Source organism: Hyperolius riggenbachi, chromosome 9, assembly GCF_040937935.1.
Source record: "Hyperolius riggenbachi isolate aHypRig1 chromosome 9, aHypRig1.pri, whole genome shotgun sequence".
Lineage (NCBI taxonomy): Eukaryota > Metazoa > Chordata > Amphibia > Anura > Hyperoliidae > Hyperolius > Hyperolius riggenbachi.
In genome coordinates, this window is record NC_090654.1 from 7,680,977 (window position 1) to 7,707,405 (window position 26,429).

Sequence of the window (26,429 nt, forward strand, 5' to 3'; positions counted from 1 at the left end):
TGTAATAATAATAAATAATAATAATAATGCATCATCAATTAAAAAGAACTAGGAACATAGTGGATAGTATTCTAAAATTAGCCATGCGCCCATAGGAATGATATAATATAAAACACAGATATCTAGCAATGTATAAAAAATATAAACATATATATACACTATATATATACATATATACATATACATATACATACACATACATACACACACAACAACATAGGAAATACTAAAAACTTGGCCAGTTCTAAACAAAGACAAAATCCAGGCAGCGCTGCAAGCATTTCACAGTGTTGCTCTGCATAAGTAAAAGGAACTGGTCACTGACTTTTAAAAGCATTGCAGTACATTGTGCACAGCATAATACATGTTCAGTCAGCAGGGGGAGTAAAAAGGCAGGATACAATGGAGACCAGAAAACAACGTTGTAATACTTACCAAATGACAGAAATCATGTAGCATAGGGAGCCTCTACAGGACATTCCCTGTCTCTGCATTATATAACCTTACTTGATTTGTTAAGCAGCTGCAGGTCTGCACACTCTCAGCAGATTAGGGAAGGGGAGGTGCGTGATGATGTAATCACAGGAAGTAGTGGTGGGGCCATATTGGAAAGGGGCATAGCATAGGAAGGCAATGTATTTTTGCCAGTCCTACGCTAGATTCATAGAAAAGATAGGACCAGGAGTTGATGTATTAAATTATTTGGCCACTAGATGGCGATGGGACTTTCTCATTAGCATCTAATTGCTAGTGGACTGGATTTCTGTTCTCATAGTGATAGATTTTGACAGTTAGTTGGTGAAAGACAAAATATATATTAAAATACATTGGCGCAATAGTGGATTATTTAGATAAATATCTAATAGTTAGTGGTAAAAATAGTGATTAGATGAATTAAATTATATAGGAATCTTTGCATTAAACACGATTATACAATAAAACTGCATTGTTTTGTGGTATATATCTCTCTGTTTAGCACATATATAATGCTCAGGACGTGTATATAATAGTTTATGTGTCACTCTCAAAATCATATGAGCGATGTCATAAGGATAAGATATTTTTATTTTTTATATTTTCCAATATGTAGAATGACTATGTGGTAGAATGATTTTATTATGCCAATAAAATCATTCTACCACATAGTCATTCTCATCTACACCACTCATATGCACACATTTCATACATATTGGAAAATATAAAAAATAAAAATATCTTATCCTTATGACATCGCTCATATGATTTTGAGAGTGACACATAAACTATTATATACACGTCCTGAGCATTATATATGTGCTAAACAGAGAGACCACAAAACAATGCAGTTTTATTGTATAATCGTGTTTAATGCAAAGATTCCTATATAATTTAATTCATCTAATCACTATTTTTACCACTAACTATTAGATATTTATCTAAATAATCCACTATTGCGCCAATGTATTTTAATATATATTTTGTCTTTCACCAACTAACTGTCAAAATCTATCACTATGAGAACAGAAATCCAGTCCCACTAGCAATTAGATGCTAATGAGAAAGTCCCATCGCCATCTAGTGGCCAAATAATTTAATACATCAACTCCTGGTCCTATCTTTTCTATGAATCTAGCGTAGGACTGGCAAAATACATTGCCTTTCCTATGCTATGCCCCTTTCCAATATGGCCCCACCACTACTTCCTGTGATTACATCATCACGCACACCTCCCCTTCCCTAATCTGCTGAGAGTGTGCAGACCTGCAGCTGCTTAAACAAATCAAGTAAGGTTATATAATGCAGAGACAGGGAATGTCTGTAGAGGCTCCCTATGCTACATGATTTCTGTCATTTGGTAAGTATTACAACGTTGTTTTCTGGTCTCCATTGTATCCTGCCTTTTTACTCCCCCTGCTGACTGAACATGTATTATGCTGTGCACAATGTACTGCAATGCTTTTAAAAGTCAGGTGACCAGTTCCTTTTACTTATGCAGAGCAACACTGTGAAATGCTTGCAGCGCTGCCTGGATTTTGTCTTTGTTTAGAACTGGCCAAGTTTTTAGTATTTCCTATGTTGTTGTGTGTGTATGTATGTGTATGTATATGTATATATGTATATATATGTGTATATATATGTTTATATTTTTTATACATTGCTAGATATCTGTGTTTTATATTATATCATTCCTATGGGCGCATGGCTAATTTTAGAATACTATCCACTATGTTCCTAGTTCTTTTTAATTGATGATGCATTATTATTATTATTTATTATTATTACATTATCATCAATGGAAACACCACCCCCCCCCCCCCCCCACCTTTTTTTTTTTTTTTTTTTTTTTTTTTTCCTTGGTCTGTATATAATTTATTTTTTTCCATATATATATATATATATATATCTATATATATTATATATTTATCATTCATCTAGAAGGTGCATAATAATAATGGTATTGTGCATTACGGCAAATGGAGGCTTAGACTAAACCATCAAGTTTGCCCTTAGATATGAGACACAGTAGTGTGTTCTCTTTGATGTGTGTGTGCGTGCGCATAAATATGCGTTTGCAAATGCACAGCATGGAATCAACTATTAGGGCATGGATAAATCTGCCAAATTAAATTCATGTTATGCTATTTATTCATTTATATATGTACTCTGACCGTTATTCTTTTTATAATTTTTTATGAAATATGTATATGTATGTACATTGAGGAACTCTTCTTCTGCTGTTCTAGGCACTGTATTGGCCTGAGGAAGCGGGCTCAGACCCGCGAAACGCGTTGCCTGTGCTCAAATAAAAATCTTTTGTAAGTTTACAGAGATTTCGTCATTGAGGTAAGATACCTCATTTTTCTTTTTCGTTTTTAAACTGGTTTTAAAAGCTTTTATTCAAATCAGGGCGCCTCTTTCCCTTATTGTACTCAGTGACCAAGTTTGTGAGCTTTGTGGTCTTTGGCATCAATAATTAGCATTGAAATGAAAAAATCTGATGGGCTGTTTGTGGCTCCACCCCCTTTTCTGAATTTGAACCCCAGTCACCCAATGACAAACTGTACCAGGTTTGAGGCCTGTGCCATTTACAGTGCAAGAATGGCAGCAATTTAAATATTCCCCTTGAAAATCAACAAGTGCATTTTGATTGGCTTTAAGGCTCCACCACTTTCCTGATTATTAATCTCAGTCACCCAGTGACCATCTGGGCAAAGTTCGGAACCCTTCCATAAACAGTGTAAGGACTGCAGTCTACATTTCCCAGTGAAATTTGTTTTTGGCTCCGCCCACTTTTTGTAACCTGGACACACAGTCACTCAATGACCAAATTTGTGAGTTTTGGGGTCACTTGGCATCAATAATTTGTATTTTCCCAAGAAATGAAACAGTTTGTGGCTCTGTCCCCTTTTCTGAATTTGAACCCCAATGACTAACTGTACCAGGCTTGTGCCATTAACAGTGCAAGAATGGCAGCAATTTTAATATTCCCCTTGAAAATCAACAGGTGATTTTGATTGGCTTTAAGGCTCCACTCACTTTTCAGAATATTATCCCAGTCACCCACTAACCAGCTGTGCAAAGTTTGAGAACCCTGCCATTAACAGTGAAGAAGGGCTGGAGAAAAATCTGTTTTTGACTCCACCCACTTTTTGTAACCTTGACACATAGTCACTCAATGACCAAGTTTGTGAGCTTTTGGGTTCCTGTCGTCAACACTTTTTCTAACCTTGACATACAGTCGCTCTATCAAGTTAATCAGCTTTGGGTCCTTGGTATCAATAGTTTGTATATTCCCATTGAAAAATAAACCTGATTGGCTGTTAGTGGCCCCGCCCCCTTTCTGAATTTGAACCCTAATCACCCAGTGACCAACTGTACCAGGTTTGAGGCATCTGCTATTAACAGTATAGGAACGGTAGCAGCTTAAAGATTCCCTTTGAAAATCAAAAGGTGAATTTTTATTGGCTGTTGTAGGCTCCACCTACCTAATAAAATCTTAATCTCATTCCCCCAGTGACCAACTGTGCAAAGTTTGAGAACCCTGCCATTAACTGTGTAAGAATGGCTACAGTTTATATTTTTTCCAGTAAAATTAGTTTTTGGCTCCGCCTACTTTTTGTAACCTTGACACACAGTCACTAAATGATCAAGTTTGTGAGCTTTCAGGTTCCTGGCATCAAAAATGTGTGAATGGAAGCAGTTTATCCACCAAGGAAATCTGATAGCCTGTTTGTGGCCCCGCCCCTTTTGTGAATTTGGACCCCAGTCACCCAATGACTGACTGTAGCAAGTTTGAAGCCTCTGCCATAAACAGTGTAAGAATGGAAGCAGTTTAAATATTCACCTAGAAAATCAATAGGTGAATTTTGATTGGCTGTTGTAGGCTCCACCCACTTTCCTGAATGTTAATCTTATTCGCCCAGTGACCAAGTTTGAGAACCCTGTGATTAACAGTGTAAGAATGGCCGCAGTTTACATTTTCCCATTTAAAATGAACGGCTGAAATTTGATTGGCTGTTTTATGCCCCGCCCACTTTTCCTGGATTTGTAACCTCGGTCACCAAGTGACCAACTGTGCCAAGTGTGGGGACTCTGGCTTGATTACTGGCAGAATGGCAGCCTTTTACATTTTTTCCATTGACTTGAATGGGTGGAATCTGATTTGCTGTTTGTAGCTCCGCCCACGTGTGCTTGGTGGCCGCGAGACCCCCAGAACATATCATCCCAGGTAGTAAGGGATCTGTGTACCAAGTTTCGTTCAAATCGGTCAAGGCGTTTTTGCCTGATCGCGGCACACACACACACACACACACACACACACACACACACACACACACACACACACACACACACACACACACACACACACACACACACACACACACACACACACACACACACACACACGATTTTATATACATATACTAGCTGATTGCCAGGCGTTGCCCGGGAATGTATTTGGCTGGTGTTGGCTTCGCCCACTTTTTCTAACCCTAACACACAATTACTCACTGACCAAGTTTGTTAGCTTTTGGGGTCTTTGGCATCAGTTTGCATTGAAATAAAACAAATCTGATTGGCTGTTTGTGGCTCCACCCCATTTCTGAATTTGAACCCCAGTGACCCAATAACCAACTGTACCAGGTTTGAGTCCCGTGCCCTTGAAAAGCAATAGGTGAGGTTTGATTCACTTTTGTAGGCTCCACCCACTTTTCTGAATATTAATCCCAGTCACCCAGTGACCAACTGCGCAAAGTTTAAAAACCCTGCCATTAACAGTGTAAGAATGGCTGCAGTTTACATTTTCCCAGTGAAATTTGTATTTGTCTCCACCCACTGATGACCCGGCGCTGCCCGGATATGTATTTGACTGGTGTTGGCTCCGCCCACTTTCTAACACTAACGCACACTCAATGACCAAGTTTGTGAGCTTTGGGGTCCTTGGCATCAATAATTTGTATATTCCCATAGAAATTAAATCAGATACGCTGTTTGTGGCTCCACCCCTCTCCAGCATTTGAACCCCAGTCACCCAATGACCAACTGTAGCAGGTTTGAGGCATCTGCTATTAACAGTGTAAAAATGGCAGCAATTTAAATATTCCACTTGAAAATCAACAGGTGAATTTTGATTGGCTATTATAGGCTCCACCCACTTCCCTGAATATTAATCTCAGTCACTCAGTGACCATCTGGGCAAAGTTTGAGAACCCTGCCATAAACAGTGTAAGAAGGGCTGCAGTTTACACTTTCAAAGTGAAATTTGTTTTTGGCTCCGCCCACTTTTTGCAACCTGGACACAAAGTCACTACTCAATGCCCAAGTTTGTGAGCTTTGGGGTCCTTGGCAACAATATTTTGTATTTTCCCATGAAATGAAACAAATCTGACTGTTTGAGGCTCTGTCCCCTTTTCTGAATTTGAACGCCAGTGACCCAATGACCAACTGTACCAGGTTTGAGGCTTGTGCCATTAACAGTGCAAGAATGGCAGCAATTTTAATATTCTCCTTGAAAAGTGACATGTGATTTTTGATTGGCATTTTTAGGCTCCACACACTTTTCTGAATATTAGTCCCAGTCACCCAGTGGCCAACTGTGTCACGTTTGAGAACCCTGCCAATAACAGAATAACAGGCTGAAATCAATCTAACAAATCTGATTGGCTGTTTGTGGCTCCACCCCTTTAGTGAATTTGGACCCCAGTTACCCAGTCACTGACTGTATCAGGTTTGAGGCCTCTGACACTAACAGTGTAAAAATGGTAGCAGTGTGAATATTCCCTTGAAAATCAATAGGTACATTTTGATTGGCTGTTGTAGGCTCCACCCACATTTCTGAATATTCATCCCAGTCACCCAGTGGCCAATTGTGTAAAGTTTGGGAACCCTGCCATGTTAAAAATGTAGTTGTTGGTACCGCCCACTTTTTCAAACCTTGACATATAGTCAGTCAATTATCAAGTTTATCAGCTTTGGGGTCCTTGGTATCAATACTTTGTATATTCCCATTGAAAAATAAACAAATCTGGCTGTTTGTGGCTCCGCCCCCTTTCTGAATTTAGACCCTAATCACCCAGTGACCAACTGTACCAGGTTTGAGGAGTCTGCTTTAAACAGTATAAGAGAATGGTAGCAGATGAAATATTCCCTTTGAAAATCAAAAGGTGAATTTTTATTGGCTGTTGTAGGCTCCACCCACCTTCCAAAATCTTAATCTCAGTCACCCAATGACCAACTGTGCAAAGTTTGAGAACCCTGCCCTAAACGGTGTAAGAATGGCTGCAGTTTATATTTTCCCAGTAAAAGTTGTTTTGACTCCACCCACTTTTTGTAACCTTGACACACAGTCACTCAATGGCCAAGTGTGTGAGCTTTCAGGTTCCTGGCATCAAAAATGTGTGAATGGAAGCAGTTTATCCACCAAGGAAATCTGATTGGCTGTATGTGGCCCCGCCCCTTTAGTGAATTTGGACCCCAGTTACCCAATGACCGACTGTAGCAAGTTTGAAGCCTCTGCCATTAAAAGTGTAAGAAGAGCAGCGATTTAAATATTCCCCTTGAAAATCAATAGGTGAATTTTGATTGGCTGTTGTAGGCTCCACCCATTTTCTTGAATCTTAATCGCATTCACCCAGTGACCAAATGTGCCAAGTTTGAGAACCCTGCGATTAACAGTGTAAGAATGGCTGCAGTTTACATTTTCCCATTTAAAATGAACGGCTGAAATTTGATTGGCTGATTTATGCTCCGCCCACTTTTCCTGGATTTGTAACCTCGGTCACCAAGTGACCAACTGTGCCAAGTGTGGGGACTCTGGCTTGATTACTGTGAGAATGGCAGCCTTTTACATTTTTTCCATTGACTTGAATGGGTGGAATCTGATTTGCTGTTTATAGCTCCGCCCAGGTGTGCAGGGGGGCCGCGAGACCCCCAGAACATATCATCCCAGGTAGTAAGGGATCTGCGTACCAAGTTTCGTTCAAATCAGTCAAGCCGTTTTCGAGTGATCGCGGCACATACACACACGAATATATATATATATATATATATATATATATATATATATATAGATTAAAAATCACTGCTCACATCAGAGAGTTCAAGCTGGAGAAAACCTAAACAACCAGAACACCGATCCACTTTACAGATTACATAGTCATGTCACTGACTGTCCTCAGAGGAGCTCACACTCTAATCCTACCATAGTCATAGTCTAGTGTCCTACCATATTATTATTATGCATTTATATAGTACTGACAGGGCCGGATTTACCATAAGGCACACTAGGCACGTGCCGACAGGCGCATGATTGGGCAAAGGGCGGGGTTAAATCAGGTCTTATTAAAATTAAAAACACAACACTAATACCAGCGCCGCCCGCCGCCTCCTCCGTGCACCATGATCCGCAACTACAGTGAGGGGCGGGCGGCTAGTCACACACAGTATCTGTCATTACATGCCACTCTCCCCGCCCACCACCCGCCCTATTCATGCCTGCACGCAGCGCTGCAAGTGAACAGCAGGCTGCGTGCATAGGCGGCGGGGGGGGGGGGGGGGGGGGGGGGGGGGCAGCGCAATGGTTTCTGTCTGTTGCCGGCTGGAGTCCTGGGAGTGTGGCAAACCACGTTGGCAAAGGACTGGACCCAATTACCAGCGAAATTAGCCTGCCTGGATGCGCTGGTACGCCCAGAGCCATGATCGAAGGGGATAGAGGACTAATCCATCAGCAGCGCAGGTAGGCAAAAAGATCCGCCCCAGCCGACCTTCTGCTCTCCTGCTCCATGCGTCCAGCGTTTACGTCACCTAGCAGCGCCCCCTGCGTCTTCTCCATGGTTACAGCGCTTGACCATAGAGAGGATGTAGGGGGCGCAGCTGAGTGTCGTCAATGCTGGACGCATGGAGCGTCCTTTGAAATGGGTCTCTCCCTCTTGCTGAAGGACTGCAGGATGTCCCTGCTGCCACTGGGTCTTCTCCACAACCCAAGTACTTCTTCTCCAACTGCCCCCCCCCCCCCCCAGTCTCTCTCGGCCACTCGAGATATTGGGCAGAAGAAGGACTTACTGACCGTCCCCCAACTCCACCTGGAGCCCCGCCCACTCAGACACCTGGGGGAGCTGCTACTGCCATAAAGTGGACCTGAACTCTTGCCCAGGACAGAGAAATGCAGCCTGTATGTAAGTAGAGGGTGTAGCCTTGCTAATACCCTCTCAGTACTTGATCTCTTACACAGGACAGAAGGGAAACCCTGCACCCTGCTGTAAGTATTTAGAGCTAAGCCTGTGTTAAGGTGCCCATACACTCGTCAGATTGGCAGCAGACAGATAAGAAATGCATCTGATGATCTATCTGATGCGTTTTTAGAACATTTTTTACCAGGATAGAATTCCAATAGATTTCAGTTTGAAATCTGTTGAAATTCGATCTGATGGCATTTTTTTGCCATCAGATTTCCATTAAGGCCAATGCAAACTGATAAGCAATCTCATCAGATCGACCTAAATTTTCCACCCTGCTAGTTCGATGGAAATCCATCGAAATCGATCGAAATCGGCCGATCGGTCGATTGGCCAACCGATTTGCGATCGATCGATCGATCGACCGCGATCGATCGGTCGGCCAGAAAATCGGCTGAGTGTATGGGCTGCTTAATTCTCCATTATTTGTGTCTAATCACAAAATTGTACTTGATCTCTCCCCTGTTCCACCTGACTGCCACGGCAGATAAGCTCATTAGTAAGCACAGGATGTTATCAAAATGTCTTCTTCCATGGAAGCAGGAAGTAGAAACACTGGTGATGTATTTTAGTATTTGTATCAGCTGTAACAAAATCGTTATTCTTTAATGGTTCTTATGCTGTTACGTATCTTTTAAAGCACAGAGGAAGTTCTGAGTTCAGGTCCGTTCGCTGACTTCCCTCCTCTACCTGCTCTAACCTCCCACCTACCAACTTTCCTACCCTGACTTACTGCTCTCTGCACCTACCTTCTGCATCCTTCCACCTACCTACCCCCACTGACCCCTCTCTGTGCTGTCTATACCCACTTGCTGTGCTATCCCACCTACCTACCCCCGCTGACTACTCTCTGTGCCCTTTATACCTACCTGCTGTGCTCTCCCACCCACCTACCACCACTGTCTTTTCCTAGTAGTAGCCTAAATTTGGTAAATTCCCTTAGTCGTTAGTAATATCTGCGCATTGTTGGTACTTGTCTTTGGTAATATTTGTATTACTTGTGTAGTTTTATTAAAAGGGGCGTGGCATTGGGGGTGTGGCCTGTTTGGGGGTGGAGTTTAGGGCACTGGAGCTTATGTGCCTACAGGCTCCTGAACTGTAAATCCGGCCCTGAGTACTGACAACTTCTGCAGCACATTACAAAGTACATAGTCATGTCACTGACTGTCCTCAGAGGAGCTCACACTCTAATCCTACCATAGTCATAGTCTAATGTCCTACCATATTATTATTATGTATTTATATAGCACTGACATCTCCTGCAGCACATTACAGAGTACATAGTCATGTCACTGACTGTCCTCAGAGGAGTTCACACTCTAATCCTACCATAGTCATAGTGTAATGTCCTACCATATTATTATTATGTATTTATACAGCACTGACATCTTCTGCAGCACATTACAGAATACATAGTCATGTCACTGACTGTCCTCAGAGGAGCTCACACTCTAATCCTACCATAATTATTTTCTATAGTCACAGTGTATAGTCATGTTACTGACAATCCCTGAGAGGGGCTCACAGTGTAATCCTTGCTATAGTGTCTATTACAGTAGGACAATATGCAAACTCCATGCAGATTGAGTCCTAGTTTAGACCAGGAAGCTAGTGCTGTACGGAGGGAGTGTAATCCAGTATGTCTCTGTGCTGCACATAAAAAAAACAACAAAAAACAAAAACGCAACTTTGCGGTCACCCCTCCCCCAGGCAAATAATAAGTAACTGGTTGTTCTGGATTCCGAGAATCAGAGACCTTCACGTTGGTTTCCTGTCCTGCTGCCAGCGATGGCGTCTGCTGATCTGAGCGAGGAGCTGGAGTGTCCCGTCTGTCTGACCATTTATACAGATCCTGTAATGCTGAGATGTGGTCACAACTTCTGCCGGGTCTGTATTGAGCGTGTGCTGGACTCACAGGAGGGGTCTGCAGGTTATTCCTGTCCTGAATGTAGAGAGAAGTACAAGGAGCGGCCTGGATTACACAGGAACATTGCTCTGAGGAACATAGCAGAGCGTTTCCTGTCTACTCAGCCAGATCAGGAGGAGGCCGGAGTCCATTGTACTTACTGTGTGGACTCTCCTGTACCTGCTGTTATGTCCTGTGTGCTGTGTGACGCTTCTCTGTGTGATAATCACCTGAGAGTCCACAGCAAGGCACCAGAACACGTCTTATGTGCCCCCACCACCTCCCCGGAGACCAGGAAATGCTCCGTCCATAAGAAGATCCTGGAGTATTACTGCACTGAGGATGCCTCATGTGTCTGCGTGTCCTGCACTGTGATTGGGGGACATGTAGGACATAAGATGATGTCACTGGATGAGGCCTCTGAAGAGAAGAAGAAGAAGCTGAGGAATGATCTGCAGACGCTGATGACAGATGAAAAGGAGGCTGAGAAAAGAGTCCAGAGTCTGGAGGAAGGCAGGAGAAAAGCACAAGAAAAAGCAGATGGTGAAGCAGAGAGAGTCACTGCCCTGTTTAGAGACCTCAGGAGACGGCTGGAGGAGCTGGAGAAGAGAGTCCTGAGTGACATCACAAAGCGGGTACAACACTATGATGACATCATCAGGCAGCTGGAGATAAAGAAGGCGGAGCTGTCCAGGAAGATGCGTCACATTGAGGAGCTGTGTCACATGACTGATCCACTGACTGTCTTACAGGAATCAGACACAGGTGACTTGTGTGACACGGAGGACAGACATGATAAGCAGCTCCATGATGGAGGGGATCTGGATGTGGCCGGCATCTCACACACATTACACACAGGACTGGCTGATATCATGTCTGGGGTAACTGGGGGAATCTATATACAGCCTGCAGACATATTACTGGATGTAACCACAGCTAGTAATAATCTACATATATCAGATGACAGGAAAACTGCCTCCTGGTCACATATAGAGCAGAACCGCCCAGAAACACCAGAGAGATTTCAGGTTTTTCCTCAGGTGTTGAGCAGCCGGAGTTTTTCCTCAGGGCAACATTACTGGGAAGTGGATGTTGGGGGATCAGATTGGTGGATAGTCGGGATGTGTTACCCCAGTATAGACAGGAGAGGAGGGCAGTCACGGATTGGAGGTAATAAGTCCTGGGGTTTGGTCAGTGGGGATGATGATAATCAGTACTCAGTTAGACATGACAGTGAAGATATCCAGTTACCTGATGGGATCCCCAGTGATAGAGTCAGGATATATCTGGATTATGAGGCCGGGCAGATCTCCTTTTATGCCCTGTGTGACCCCATCAGACACCTCCACACCTTCACTGCCACCTTCACTGAGCCCCTCCATGCTGGGTTATGTGTATGGGATGGTTGTATAAAGATATCTGGGGGGAGTCAGGGAGTGTGAGCTCCGCCCACTGGTGACATCACAGGGAGAGGATTGTGATTGGCTGATTGTCTTGCCATTAATTACTAGCTGTCTGATTTCCAGGGACAATTCATGGTTTCTGTCCTGAATCCGTAAATATCTCTCCCCCCCCCCCCCCCCCCGAGACTGGTCTCTCTCCCTGCCCCCCCTTCAGGACCCGTCCTCTGCCGCGCGTCATTCCCCCGAGCTCTCGGCAGTAGCTCTGCGTCCCGGCACATGCGCAGAGAGGAAAAAGCACTGACACAGGGACTTGGGACGCAGATACACTTGCCAATTATTAGGTAGGATTTGTTTCTCTGTCACTGATAATCTCTATTCTCTGTATTACTTCCAGCGATGAGCTGCCTGTGATAAGAAACTAATCATTTCTGTATCTTCATATATTCTCGATTCATTTTAAAATCCACAAATAAAATGTTATAAAGGAGATTAACAAGAAGCATGACTCATGAATATAAATATTTACTGACTGTGTCCAGCAGGGGGAGCTTCAGACACCTCATTAGGTTTGTACAGCCCTGCTTATCAGGTGTGCTTCTGTAATGAGATTACACTGCACTGCAGACTAACTCTATAGGGATATGTGCACATGTGTAAAGCCGCATCTACACGCGTAGATACGGCTCCGATCCGGCGGCTCTATTAGCCGCCGGATCGCCTCTTCCGCGTGCACGCCGCGTCCCCGCACGCGCGCCGCATTCGATTCACCGCTCGTCCCCGCCGGCGCCGCTTATCTTCCACTCGATTCCCTGCCATTGTCCCCTCGCGGGGAGCGAGCGGGGAATTGGCGGTGCGGAGATCCGTCCTGTCGGATCTTATCAATCGAGCCGCATCAGCGTCTCGATTGATAAGGAACATCGGAGCCGCATCTACGCGTGTAGATGCAGCTTAAGAGCCATTACAAATAAAATAAGCATTCCCCAATCAGCAGTCTGTCCTAATATGACCCAGGCCATGGCTGGAGTGATCCCCACAACATAGCAGGAGGTACTGCTGTGTAGACAGTTATGTTTGGTACAACATTCTCCAAGGCTTTGCTATGTCCGGATATGACCCAGGCTAGGGTTGCAGTGACCGGCATATAGTACAAGATTCTTTCTCCTACTTCCTCCTCCCTTCTCGCTTGGCCATCCTCTGTGTCAGGGTGTAAATAGTGGGGTGGGAGGCGGTCAGGGGTTTCAGCTATACTGGCTGCAGGAGGCTTAGCAATGGATCCTGGCTGACAGGAAGAGTCTCACTTTAGCCCGGATGTCGCATGATCTTCCTTCCATTATACCTGTAGACGATACTCAGAGAGTCTGTACAGAGCCCAGCCCCCAAAACTGTCACCCTAATAAGTCATTAATCAAGAGAGAGAGACAGATTTTTTTTTTTTTTACTGCAATCGCTTACCATTACGTATTTATATAGCACTGACATCTTCTGCAGCACATTACAGAGTACATGGTCCTGTCACTGACTGTCCTCAGAGGAGCTCATAATCTAATCCTACCATAGTCATAGTCTAATGTCCAACCATACTATTATTATTATGTATTTATATAGCACTGACATCTTCTGCAGCACATTACAGAGTACATAGTCATGTCACTGACTGTCCTCAGAGGAGCTCACAATCTAATCCTACCATAGTCATAGTGTAATGTCCTACCATATTATTATTATATACTAGCTGATGACCCGGCGTTGCACGGGTATGTATTTGGCTGGTGCCGGCTCCACCCACTTTTTCTAACCCTAACACACAATTACTCAATGACCAAGTTTGTGAGCTTTGTGGTCTTTGTATCAATAAATTGCATTGAAATGAAAAAAATCTGATTAACTGTTTGTGGCTCCACCCCCTTTTCTGAATTTGAACCCCAGTCTCCCAATGCCCAACTGTACCAGGTTTGAGGCCTGTGCCATTAACAGTGCAAGAGTGGTAGTAATTAAATATTCCCCTTGAAAAGCAATAGGTGAAGTTTGATTCACTTTTGTAGGCTCCACCCACTTTTCTACATATACCCAGTCTCCCAGTGACCAACTGTGCAAAGTTTAAGAACCCTGCCATTACCAGTGTAAGAATGGCTGCAGTTTACATTTTCCAGTGAAATTTGTATTTGTCTCCACCCACTGATGACCCAGCGTTGCCCGGATATGTATTTGACTGGTGTTGGCTCCGCCCACTTTCTAACCCTAACGCACAAACACTCAATGACCAAGTTTGTGAGCTTTGGGGTCCTTGGCATCAATAATTTGTATATTCCCATAGAAATTAAACAAATTAGATTGGCTGTTTGTGGCCGCGCCCCTCTCCAGCATTTGAACTCCAGTCACCCAATGACCAACTGTAGCAGGTTTGAGGCATCTGCTATTACCAGTGTAGAAATGGCAGCAATTTAAATATTCCACTTGAAAATCAACAGGTGAATTTTGATAGGCTATTATAGGCTCCACCCACTTCCCTGAATATTAATCTCAGTCACCCAGTGACCATCTGGGCAAAGTTTGGGAACCCTGCCATAAACCGTGTAAGGACTGCAGTCTACATTTTCCCAGTGAAATTTGTTTTTGGCTCCGCCCACTTTTTGTAACCGGGACACACAGTCACCCAATGACCAAGTTTGTGAGCCTTTGAGCTCCTGGCATCAAAATTGTGCTAATGGAAGCAGTTTATCCAGCAAAGAAATCTGGCTGTTTTTGGCTCCGCCCCTTTACTGAATTTGAACCCCAGACACTTAACGACCGACTGCAGCAGGTTTGAGGCCTCTGCCATTAACAGTGTAAGAATGGCTGCAGTTTCAATATTCCCCTTAAAAATCAATAGGTGAATTTTGATTGGCTCTTGTAGGCTCCACCTACTTTTCCGAATATTAATCCTAGTCCCCCAGTGACCAACTGTGTCAAGTTTGAGAACCCTGCCATTAACAGTGTAAGAATAGCTGCAGTTGATATTTTCCCATGTAAAAAGTTAGTTGTTTTTGGCTCCGCTCACTATTTCTAACCTTGACATGCACTCACTCAATGACCAAGTTTATAAGCTGTGGGGTCTTTGGCATCAATAAGTTGCATTTTACCATTGAAATTAAACAAATCTGATTGGCTCTTTTGGCCCGCCCCCTTCAGAATGTAAACCCCAGTCTCCCAGTGACTGACTGTACCAGATTTAAGGCCTCTGCAATTAAGAGTGCATGAATGGCAGCAATGTAAATATTCCCCTTGAAAATAAACAGGTGAATTTTGATTGGCTGCTGTAGGCTCCACCCACTTTCCTGAATATTAGTCCCAGTCACCCAGTGACCAACTGTGTCAAGTTTGAGAACCCTGCCAATAACAGAATGGCTGAAACCAACCCAACAAATCTGATTGGCTGTTTGTGTCTCCACCCCTCCTAAATTTGGACCCCAGTCACCCAATGACTGACTGTATCGGGTTTGAGGCCTTTGCCATTAACAGTGTAAGAATGGTAGCAATGTAAATATTCCCCTTGAAAATCAATAGGTGAATTTTGATTGGCTGTTGTAGGCTCCACCCACTTTCTGAATATTCATCCCAGTCACCTAGTGGCCAATTGTGTAAAGTTTGGGAACCCTGCCATGTAAAAAATGTAGTTGTTGGCACCACCCACTTTTTCTAACCTTGACATACAGTCACCCAATTATCAAGTTTTTCAGCTTTGGGGTCCTTGGTATCAATACTTTGTATATTCCCATTGAAAAATAAATATGATTGGCAGTTTGTGGCCCCGCCCCCTTTTGGAATTTGTACCCTAATCACCCAGTGACCAACTGTACCAGGTGTGAGGCATCTGCTATTAACAGTATAAGAATGGTAGCAGCTTAAATATTCCCTTTGAAAATCGAAAGGTGAATTTTTATTGGCTGTTTTAGGCTCCACCTACCTTCCAAATTCTTAATCTCATTCACCCAGTGACCAAGAGTGCAAAGTTTGAGAACACTGCCATTAACGGTGTAAGAATGGCTGCAGTTTATATTTTCCAGTAAAATTAGTTTTTGGCTCCGCCCACTTTTTGTAACCTTGACACACAGTCACCCAGTGACCAAGTTTGTGAGCTTTCGGGTTCCTGGCATCAAAAATGTGTGAATGGAAGCAGTTTATCCACCAAGGAAATCTGATTGGCTGTTTGTGACTCCGCCCCTTTTGTGAATTTGGACCCCAGTCAACCAAAGACCGACTATAGCAAGTTTGAAGCCTCTGCCATTAACAGTGTAAAAATGGCAGCAGTTTAAATATTCCCCTTGAAACTCAATAGGTGAATTTTGATTGGCTGTTGTAGGCTCCACCCACTTTCTTGCATCTTAATCGCATTTACCCAGTGACCAACTGTGGCAAGTTTGAGACCCCTGCCATTAACAGTATTAGAATGGCTGCAGTTTACATTTTCCCATTTAAAATGAACGGCTGAAATTTGATTGGCTGTTTTATGCTCCGCCCACTTTTCCTGGATTTGTAACCTCGGTCACCAAGTGACCAACTGTGCCAAGTGTGGGGACTCTGGCTTGTTTACTGTGAGAATGGCAGCCTTTTACATTTTTTCCATTGACTTGAATGGGTGAAATTTGATTGGCTGTTTGTAGCTCTGCCCACGTGTGCAGGGGGGCCGCGAGACCCCCAGAGCCTATCATCCCAGGTAGTAAGGGATCTGTGTACCAAGTTTCGTTCAAATCGGTCAAGCAGTTTTCGCGTGATTGCCACGCACACACACACACACACACTTATTATATAGCACTGACCTCTCCTGCAGCACATTACACAGAGTACATAGTCATGTCACTGACTGTCCTCAGAGGAGCTCACACTCTAATCCTACCATAGTCATGGTCCAATGTCCTACCATATTATTATTATGTATTTATATAGCACTGACATCTTCTGCAGCACTGTGCAGAGTACATAGTCATGTCACTGACTGTCCTCAGAGGAGCTCACAATCTAATCCTACCATAGTCATAGTGTATTCATAGTCATTTTGTAATTTAAATTCATGAACTGTGTCATCTTTCAACTTCACTCGTAAGTTGCTAAAATGTTTTAATCTGAAAAGTGTTTAGACCAATACAATATAATCTAATTATTGTAAACTCTTAAATAGTAAACTCAGTCCTGAGGTCCCAGCAAATGCATCTGTATAAATATCTAATGTATGAGAAAGTCGGATATATAAAACTACTTGGCCAGGTCCCTTGAAGCTTACTATAGAGGGACTCTACTGTATACAGCTAGGTGCTATAATAACCAGAATCCTTTCTGTCTCAAGTCTGCATATAGCAGAAAATACTGTTTATTGCTCCCTTTGCGGAGGGGGGTGCTTCCATGTGCGGGGATGGCCTGCATACACAGCTACTAGCAGTAAACACTTCCATCTCAGTAACGGCTGCCAGCCATGCACAGCATCTTCCTCAGTGACTTGCTGTATAGCGCATGGAGTGGTTCAGAGCACAGATCAGACCAAACACAGCAATACTGGAAATAGATTTATAAAATCAGGTGCGCACATTTGCGTGATTAAAAGTATGTGTTTATTTAGTGATGTGTAAAAAAACCCTGCACAGCAGGGGCGTAACTAGGCCCCACCAGGCTCCCCTGCAGAATTTCTGAGCGTCCCCCCCCCCCCGGGGCCCGCTCGGGGCCGTTTTGGGGGCTGGAGGGGTCGCAGCATGAGGGGAGAGCTATGGCCACATTCGCTCCAGCGTGGAAGTTCCTCTATCTAGCCTCTGACGCAACTTCCTGTTTATACCGGAAGTCACGTCAGAGGCTAGATAGAGGAACTTCCACGCTGGAGCGCACGGAAGGTATGTAATGCCACTGCCCGCATACCCAAATGTATTGATGCTGGAGGAGAGCGCAGAGGGGAGAGCCCGAGGTGAGGGGGGGGGTCACCCCCACCGAATGCGGCCATAGCTCTCCCCTCATGCTGCAACCCCTGCAGGCCCCCTATGGTTACGCCAGTGACAGCAGATGAAAGCAAAAATTCCCAGCTATAACCACATGTAAAAACATACAGTGCATAGGATGGGCCACACCCAACCTCAGATGACATCAAGCAGCAAGGAGTGCGAATATGCCCGTCTCTGATGTAAACACAAGCAGGTGTCTACATCACCTCTTCTCAGCACCAGGCTATGTACAGACTTATAATACGATTCAGGCAGGGAACACACTTGCCTCAGTTTTCTGCACACGTGTGTTTCTATGCAGGAAAACGTGTGTTTTTTTCACAGCAGCTGATGTAATGGATAGAGAAAACTGACAAAATGTGCAGAATCATGATGCAGAATGTCAGGTTTTTTTCTGCGTGCAAAAAACATTAAGTGTGCACTATCCCATCGATTAACATGAGTACTCAGTTTTTCTGTGCAGAAGACGCGTACGAAAACAGTCAAGTGTGTTCCCTGCCTTAAGAGAGCAAATTAACAATCAGACTCTCTTCTGAGGACAGGCAGGCCGCCACAAATATCCCTAAAGGGAACCAGAGACGAATCAAAACCTAAAATAGGAAAAGGTTTCATACATACCTGGGGCTTCTTCCAGCCCCAGAAGCCTGGATCGCTCCCACGCCGCCATCCTCCGCTTCCTGTATCGGCGGTACCGGGTTCCGTCACTTCCGGCGGATGCGGCCAATTGTCCGCATGCACAGGGGTTCACGGCATACCCTTACGCATGCGGGTGCGCAGTATGCAGCCGCACGCGTAAGGGTATGAAGGGAGCCCCTGTGATGCGGACAATTGGCCGCGTGCAGCCGCTGACTGGCCGAAACTACGGGACCCGGTACCGGCACATACAGGCAGTGGAGGACGGCGGCGTGGGAGTGATCCGTGCGTACGGGGCTGGAGGAAGCCCCAGGTATGTATAAAACCTTTCCTTCATTTCTTCTCTGGTTCTCTTTAACCTTCCTGGCGTTATGATTACTTCCGGATTTTAGGGTCTGGAATCGGTGCCATTTTTTTCACACGCTTTTAGACCCTCAAAAATCACACCGCTAGATAGATCTGCGGCAGCCGTGCACATCACACATCTTCCATGGATCCAGCTCGGGGTTACCGCTCGGAGCTGAGGATTTCCGGCACGAGAGACTCGGGATTATCGCTAAGGATGTTAATTTCCAACAACTAAAGCTCCATGATGCTAACCGTATTACCATTCTTTAGTATTTATATAGCACTGACGGTGATGTACAGAGTATATTGTCTATATTGCAAGCATTCAAATATAATCCTACCTTTTACTGCTGTAATAAATCTCATCTGTCAGTCTGGCTCTATTTGGTGCATCGCCAGGGAGAAGGAAGCTTGCCATCACCACATTCCTGCTCCTCACCGATTGGCTGAGGGCAGTTCAGTGTAAAACTAATGCTGAAATCTGATCTATGCTGTGCTCACGTGTTTACAAAGCAAGCTAGATATGACAGTGCAGATTTTAGGAGGGAAAAAAAGTGTAAGGGAAGAAATGACATCCAAATTAGCTTCAGTCAGAGGGAATCAAAATGGAAAAAGCCTAGAACAGAATTCTCTTTATTTACGATTTAACATTCACTGAAATCAAAACATATGTAAATAGAATAAGTAGTTATCTACTTACATATGTGTGTTTTTTTTTTCCTGGCATAATGTGGCTGACTGTGCTGCGTTAAAGGGGCTCAAAACCTGATCCCTACCATAGATATATGTATCGTAGTCCAGGTCCAATTTAGGGGGAAACCAATTCACTTATCTGTAGGTTTTTGGGATGTGGGAAGTAACCAATGTGCCCGGAGGAAACCCACACAGACACAGGGGAGAACACGAAAATTCCTTGCAGATAGTGCCCTGGCTGGGATTTGGTTCGGGGACCCAGCGCTGCAAGATTGAGTGTGCTATCTACTAGGCCACCGTGCTGCCCACGTTCCTGTGAGAACATGTAGCAACAAAGGCGCACAGGAGTCGCTGATAGGAAAAAGATTGGTAATTTAAACTAACAATCTTACTAACCCGACACCTTTCTTACCTAAACCCTCCCACAGCACACCACCTGGGCAACCGATTACTGATACCAGGGATCGGCATTACTTGCTTCCCCGCCAGGAGTATTGCTCCCCCCCCCCCTCACTGTGTGTCGCTGGTCACACGTTCCAACCCAACCAGCAGCGAACACCCCGGGTTTCCCCCATGTATTCCATTTACATAAACACCCGGTTTTGAAGGTCCCCTCAGCAGTAAGGGGGATCTGTGGCATTTCAGAAAAAAGGTCTTTAAATAACGGAATCCTCTTCTCAACAGATCAATCCTCGGTGTTTGCAACAATCAATGCTTCAATCTGGGTTACTGTGCCCAACCCAACACCTTCCTGCGGTCACAAGGCACTCACCACCACATAATTTAGGAGGGTGTCCACCCCTCCAAAGGAAACCGCAACGTTGGGGGACAGCACAGGGGTTGTCGCTTGTTCCCGATATTGCTCGATGTTACCGCCATACACCTGATCAACCACGACAGCCCGACATCTTGCAGCATGTCCAATCAATACATGAGACCAGTTGCAGCCCAAAACTGGTAGCATTGTCAACAGGGCATGCTCTTGGCAGCAAAGATTTTCATCTGATTTGATAATTATCAAATCGAATGATGGGTTGGCCACCAAGTTGATAGATGTACGGCCACCTTTAGTCTTTAGCCATTACAGAACCAACAACTATGCCCAAATAAAAAAAAAAAACTCGAAACTCAAGCCTTTTAACTAAAATTAGCTAGAAACAGGTCTAATGCTGGGAATACACGGGTCGATCCGGCAGCCGATTAGCCGCCGGATCGACCCCCGCCGGGTCCCCGCGGATCGATTGCCGTTCATCCCCGCCGGTGGTCCTTATCAGCCGCTCGATTCCCTGCCATTGTCTGCCGACGGGAATCGAGCGGCTTGATCGGGCCAGCTGAATATTATCAGCTGGCCGGATCAGCTGGTCGATACACGGTACAGAAACGTACCGTGTGTCCACAGCATAATGGTGCCCATACAAGGTACAATAAAAATGTTTGATTTTCCCGTTTTTTTCGACCAAAACGATCAATTGAAAAGAATCCTTTTTTCGATCACGAAAAACAAACGATTATCCTCTTTTTTTCTACAAAAATCGGATCAGACATGTTGGAAAAATCTTTATATTCGATCTAATAGAATAATCAAACTAAATTATCTAATAAAAAAAAAAATGAAAAATTGTTCCATGTATGGAACGTATAGGGTGGCACACGTATTTGCAAATAAATGTTATAACTTACATTTCCATTTCAGTTGGCAGACGCTATCTATATATTATATATATTAGGGCTGCACGATTTTGTGTAAAAATTGAAATTGCGATTTTTCTGTCAGAAATTGTGATTTCGATTTTTTTCAAGATTTTTTCCAAAACAAGCTTTAGCTTGTCCTAGTGTACAGTGTCGTGCGCAGCGGGTTTTTTTTTTGGGGGGGGGGGGGACGGAGGGGGACTAGGGTGCAGCGGCATAGCTAGCATAGTAGCCCCAATATAGGGAGTTTAGTTGCCCCAGTGTGGCTAGTATAGGGCTCCAGTATAGCTAGCATAGTGCCCCAGTATAGCTAGTATAGTGTCTCAGTATAGATAGTATAGTGCCCGGCAGTATGGGTAGGTAGTGCCTCAGTATAGCTAGTATAGTGCCCAGTATGGGTAGGTAGTGCCACAGTATAGCTCGTAAAGTGCCCAGTACAGGTAGGTAGTGCCCCAGTATAGCTAGTATAGTGCCCAGTATGGGTAGGTAATGCCCCAGTATAGCTAGTATAGTGCCCAGTATGGGTAGGTAGTGCCCCAGTATAGTTAGTATAGTGCCCCAGTATAGCTAGAATAGTGCCCAGAATGGGTAGGTAGTGCCCCAGTATAGTTAGTATAGTGCCCCAGTATAGCTAGTATAGTGCCCACTATGGGTAGGTAGTGCGCCAGTATAGCTAGTAAAGTGCCCCAGTATAGCTAGTATAGTGCCCAGTATGAATGGGTAGTGCCCCAGTAAAGCTAGTAAAGTGTGCAGTGTAGGTAGGTAGGCCGTTGCGGCCATGCCCGTGCTTGCCCATGATCCGCTTACCTCAGCCGCTGCGCCGTGCCACAAAAGCAGTGCATATTTATGAGGTTAATGAGCCGGGCAGCGGGGGGAGGAGAGTTCAGTACAGAGCGGCACACAGCTTCTCCAATCGCTGGATACCGATGGTATGATGGCAGCGGTAGGCGGAGCTGTACTAGAGCGTACAGCTCCGCCTACTGCCTCCGTCATTCCATTGCTATCCAGCCATTGGAGAAGCTGCGTGCCGCTCTGTACTGAACTCTCCTCCCCCCGCTGCCCGGCTTATTAACCTCATAAATATGCACTGCTTCTGTGGCACGGCGCAGCGGCTGAGGTAGGCGGATCATGGGCAAGCACTAAAGACCGAAAACCGCCGGATCCAGACGATCCCAAAATCGTCTTCACAGGAACCGCGGTTTCGGTTTAAAACCGAGAAATCGTGCAGCCCTAATATATATATATATATATATATATATATATATATATATATAATAGAGTAAGTGCCTCAACCTTCGAGCAAGAAGAAGAAGTACTTTGCATGAGAAAATGTATGCGTGCTCAAACACCAAGTTTAAGGCCTCTTTTCCACGGACTGTTGAGCTGTGAGCTCAGCAAGCAGTTACCAGGCAGCAGTGAGCAGATACCAGGCAGCAACAAGCAGTTTCCAGGCAGCAGCAAGCTGTTACCGGGCAGTAGTGAGCAGTTGTAAGAGCTTGAGAGGCATTTTACTGCCTATCAACTGTCCGTGGAAAAGAGGCCTACCCTAGCAAGTCTGGCTTTGCAAATCTGGCCTAATTGGCTATTCATGAGGCAATGCTCATGCAAATTTGCTTTTGCATGCCAAACTAGGCAGAGTCAAAAAACCAATACCGCAAAGCGGTCGCCCTGCTACATGCCAGTGATGAGCGAAAATGCAAAAATTTATTTCGACAAATTTTTACCGAATTTTCACCTAATTTCGTTTTGACAGGCAAATTTTCCATCTAATTTTTTTGCGTTAATTTTCGCCTAATGCCAGTCATTTTCGCATTACTTGCATATTATTGCGGACATTTTCCGCATAAGGGCATTAGCGTCCGCATTCAGAGAAGTTTCTTGCGCATTATTGCGGACATTTTTGTGTATAAACGTCCGTATAAACTGAATTTCCATGCGGATTATTGTGGACATTTTTCCGCATAAGGGCATAAGCATCCACATACAATGAATTTTCGATGCTGGTCGAAAATGCAAATATTTCTGAAGATTTTCGTGAAAATTCGGCAAAAACGAAAACGGGATTTTTGATGCGAAAATGACTTAGGCGAAAATTCGCAAGCAACACTGCTACATGCTACATTAGCACTATCTAGGAGCGCCACGGGGAGGATTCCCAATGCCCCCTTTTTATACAACCGGGGGGACCGCGGGGTCCCAGGCTCTCTCACTGCCTGGGAACCACAGCGGCACCCCGGAGGGGGAGGCTAGGGTGGCGCAGGCTCCCCCCTCCCCCCCCCCCCCCCCCCCCCAAGCGTGGCCAGCGCCGGGGAGAGCCGTCCGCACCCACCTCCCAATATTAAAAACAGGCACTTACCTTAATGTCCATTGCGTTCTGCTACAGGCGCATTAACTTGGGGGCACCACATGAGAAAGGAGTGAAGCTTTAGAGCTCAGGGCTGGCTCACATACAGCACTCCAGAGGGGGGGGGGGGGGGTACAGGCGCAGACAACTCACTCCAGGGCTCACACCACCGGAGCAAGCCATCCACCACCTGCCTCCAAAGGATACAAACAGCGGGGGATGCCGCTGTGGTTCCCAGGCAGTGAGAGAGCCTGGGACCCCGTGGTTCCCCCTGGTTGTATAAATAGGGGGTATTGGGAAGCCTCCCCGTGGCGCTCCTGGATAGTGCTAATGTAGCATGTAGCAGTGTTGCTTGCGAATTTTCGCCTAAGTCATTTTCGCATCGAAAATCCCTTTTTCGTTTTTGGCGAATTTTCACGAAAATCTTCAGAAATATTTGCATTTTCGACCAGCATCGAAAATTCATTGTATAGTTTTTTTGACCCTGCATAGTTTGGCATGCGAAAGCAAATGCATATTTGCATGAGCATTGCCTCATGAGTAGCCAATTAGGCCAGATTTGGAAAGCCAGACTTGCTAGGGTTAAACTTGGTGTTCGAGCACGCATACATTTTCTCATGGAAAGCCTAAAGGTGGGTACACACATCAGATAAATGTCTTTGGAAAATGAAAGATCACAGACCAATGTTACCCCCTTCCATGTAGTATGAGAGCCACACCTACACAGTCTATTCTATGGCGCTGAACTCCCCATCAGACAGAAATCTTTACAAGATGCTGCACACAAAGATGCTGTACACATGCAACAGATCAGTATCTGCAAAAGATCTGTTCCTGCAAAAAAAAATCAGTTTCTGCAAAATGCATTCATAGTCTATGATACCTGCAGATCTCATGCTGGGCATACACGATATGTTTTCTACCATGTAATCGAGCCGCTGATGGCTCGATTGATAATTTCCCACGTGTCCGATACCCCGCCGGATCGATTCTGCGCTCGATACCGGTGGGCAGGACAAAAGAAGAAACGAGGGGAAAATAAGAAAGCGCTCGCGGGGACGAGCGGGAATCGATCCGGGCGCCCGCGGGGACGAGCGGGAATCGAGCCAGCGGCTCGATTACACGGTAGAAAACGTACCATGTATGCCCAGCATAATACACACCTTGTTTGACGGACATTCATCTGCAGATCAGACAATCATCTGCATATCCAAAAATCCATCCTGGTTGATCTGATCTGCAGAGGATTCTCCGTTAAACAAGGTGTGCATGAGATCTGCAGATATAGGGCCTGATTCACAAAGCGGTGCTAACAGTTAGCACGCTAGTGAAAAGCCCTTTATCACGCCTAAACTCTGTTTAGGCATGATAAGTTTAGGTGTGATACGTTTTTAGGCGTGATAAGTTTAAGCACCAACTGGGTTAGCACCGCAGTGCACAGCTGATCAAAAGTTTTGCGCTAGCAAAGTCTGGTGCACTTTGCATAAAGTTTAATGGCCCTGCTTTGCGTGCGGGACTTTGCGCGCGATCTAAACTTATCTAAACTTATCATGCCTAAACTTATCATGCCTAAACTGAGTTTAGGCATGATAAAAATGGTTATCACGCCTAAAGTCTTTAACTGGGTTATCACCGCTTTGTGAATTGAGCCCATAGACTATGGGCTTGATTCACAAAAGAGTGCCAATTGTTAGCACGGCCGTTTTCGCGCAAATTTTCGCATTGTGCGCAATCGCGAATTTTCGCATGAAATGATAACGTTTGAGCGCAAACGCTAATTTTCGCGTAAAAATCGATATCTTTTTCACGCAAAAATTCGCGTTTGCCCGCTAAAACATTATCGTTTCACGCAAAAATTCGCGATCGCCCGCAATGCGAAAATTCGTGCAAAAACGGCTGTGCTAACAGTTAGCACTCTTTTGTGAATCAAGCCCTATGAATGCATTTTGCAGGAACTGATCTTTTGCAGATACTGATCTGTTGCATGTGTACAGCATCTTTGTGTGCAGCATCTTGCAAAGATTTCTGTCTGATGGGGAGTTCAGCTCCATAGAATAGACTGTGTAGAGTATGGCTCTCATAATACATGGAAGGGGGTAACATTGGTCTGTGATCTTTCATTTTCCAAAGACTTTTATCTGATGTGTGTACCCACCTTTATTCTTCTTGCTTCAAGGTTGAGGCACGTACTCTATTAGAAAGATAGAAGATGCGGCGTATGCTACGACGCGGGTCGGCTAGTAATATATATATTTATTTTTTTTCTTTTAGTAAAGTCTGGGATCTGTACTCTGCTTTGCACTCCTTTTAAAGTATAACAGCCCAGGTACGGTCCCCTTTAGCAGGAGTAATTTACTGCATAGAGCACAAATAATTGTTACTTGTTTTTCTCGCCTGCAGAAACTGAGTGACCCGGAGGAAGGTCTGACACTCCCAATCATGACAGTATCTTTCAAACACTACTGATCACCTGACCATTTCAATTCAACTATACAAGACAAGCAATGTGAAATATGTGGTGGTAATTCTAATGTGTAAAGTTGACCTGGTGAGATTGTCAATTTCATAATTTAAAGCCTGGTCTACACGTAGCGATCCGGCGGCTCGATTAGCCACCAGATCAACTCTTCCGCATCCCCGCGCGTACCTGCCGCGTCCCCGCCGGCGCCGCTTATCTTCCGTTGATTCCCCGCTATTATCCGCTCGCGGGGAATCGGCCGCAGCGAGATCGGACCTGTC

At 44.7% G+C, this 26,429-nt stretch overlaps 2 protein-coding genes across 2 annotated transcripts in view; one reads left to right on the forward strand and one right to left on the reverse strand.

Annotated features, from left to right (window-relative positions):
- NUP210 (nucleoporin 210) overlaps positions 1 to 26,429 on the reverse strand; it is a 187,836-nt gene that overhangs the window by 34,600 nt on the left and 126,807 nt on the right. The window lies entirely within an intron of this gene.
- On the forward strand, positions 10,478 to 12,485 carry LOC137532318 (E3 ubiquitin-protein ligase TRIM11-like). Its single transcript, XM_068252730.1, has one exon. The coding sequence runs from the start codon at positions 10,503 to 10,505 to the stop codon at positions 12,060 to 12,062; it is 1,560 nt and encodes a 519-aa protein (XP_068108831.1). The 5' UTR covers positions 10,478 to 10,502; the 3' UTR covers positions 12,063 to 12,485.

Coding starts and splice junctions, on each gene's coding strand:
- LOC137532318 (XM_068252730.1), top strand. CDS start 10,503: ATGGCGTCTGCTGATCTGAGCGAGGAGCTGGAGTGTCCCGTCTGTCTG.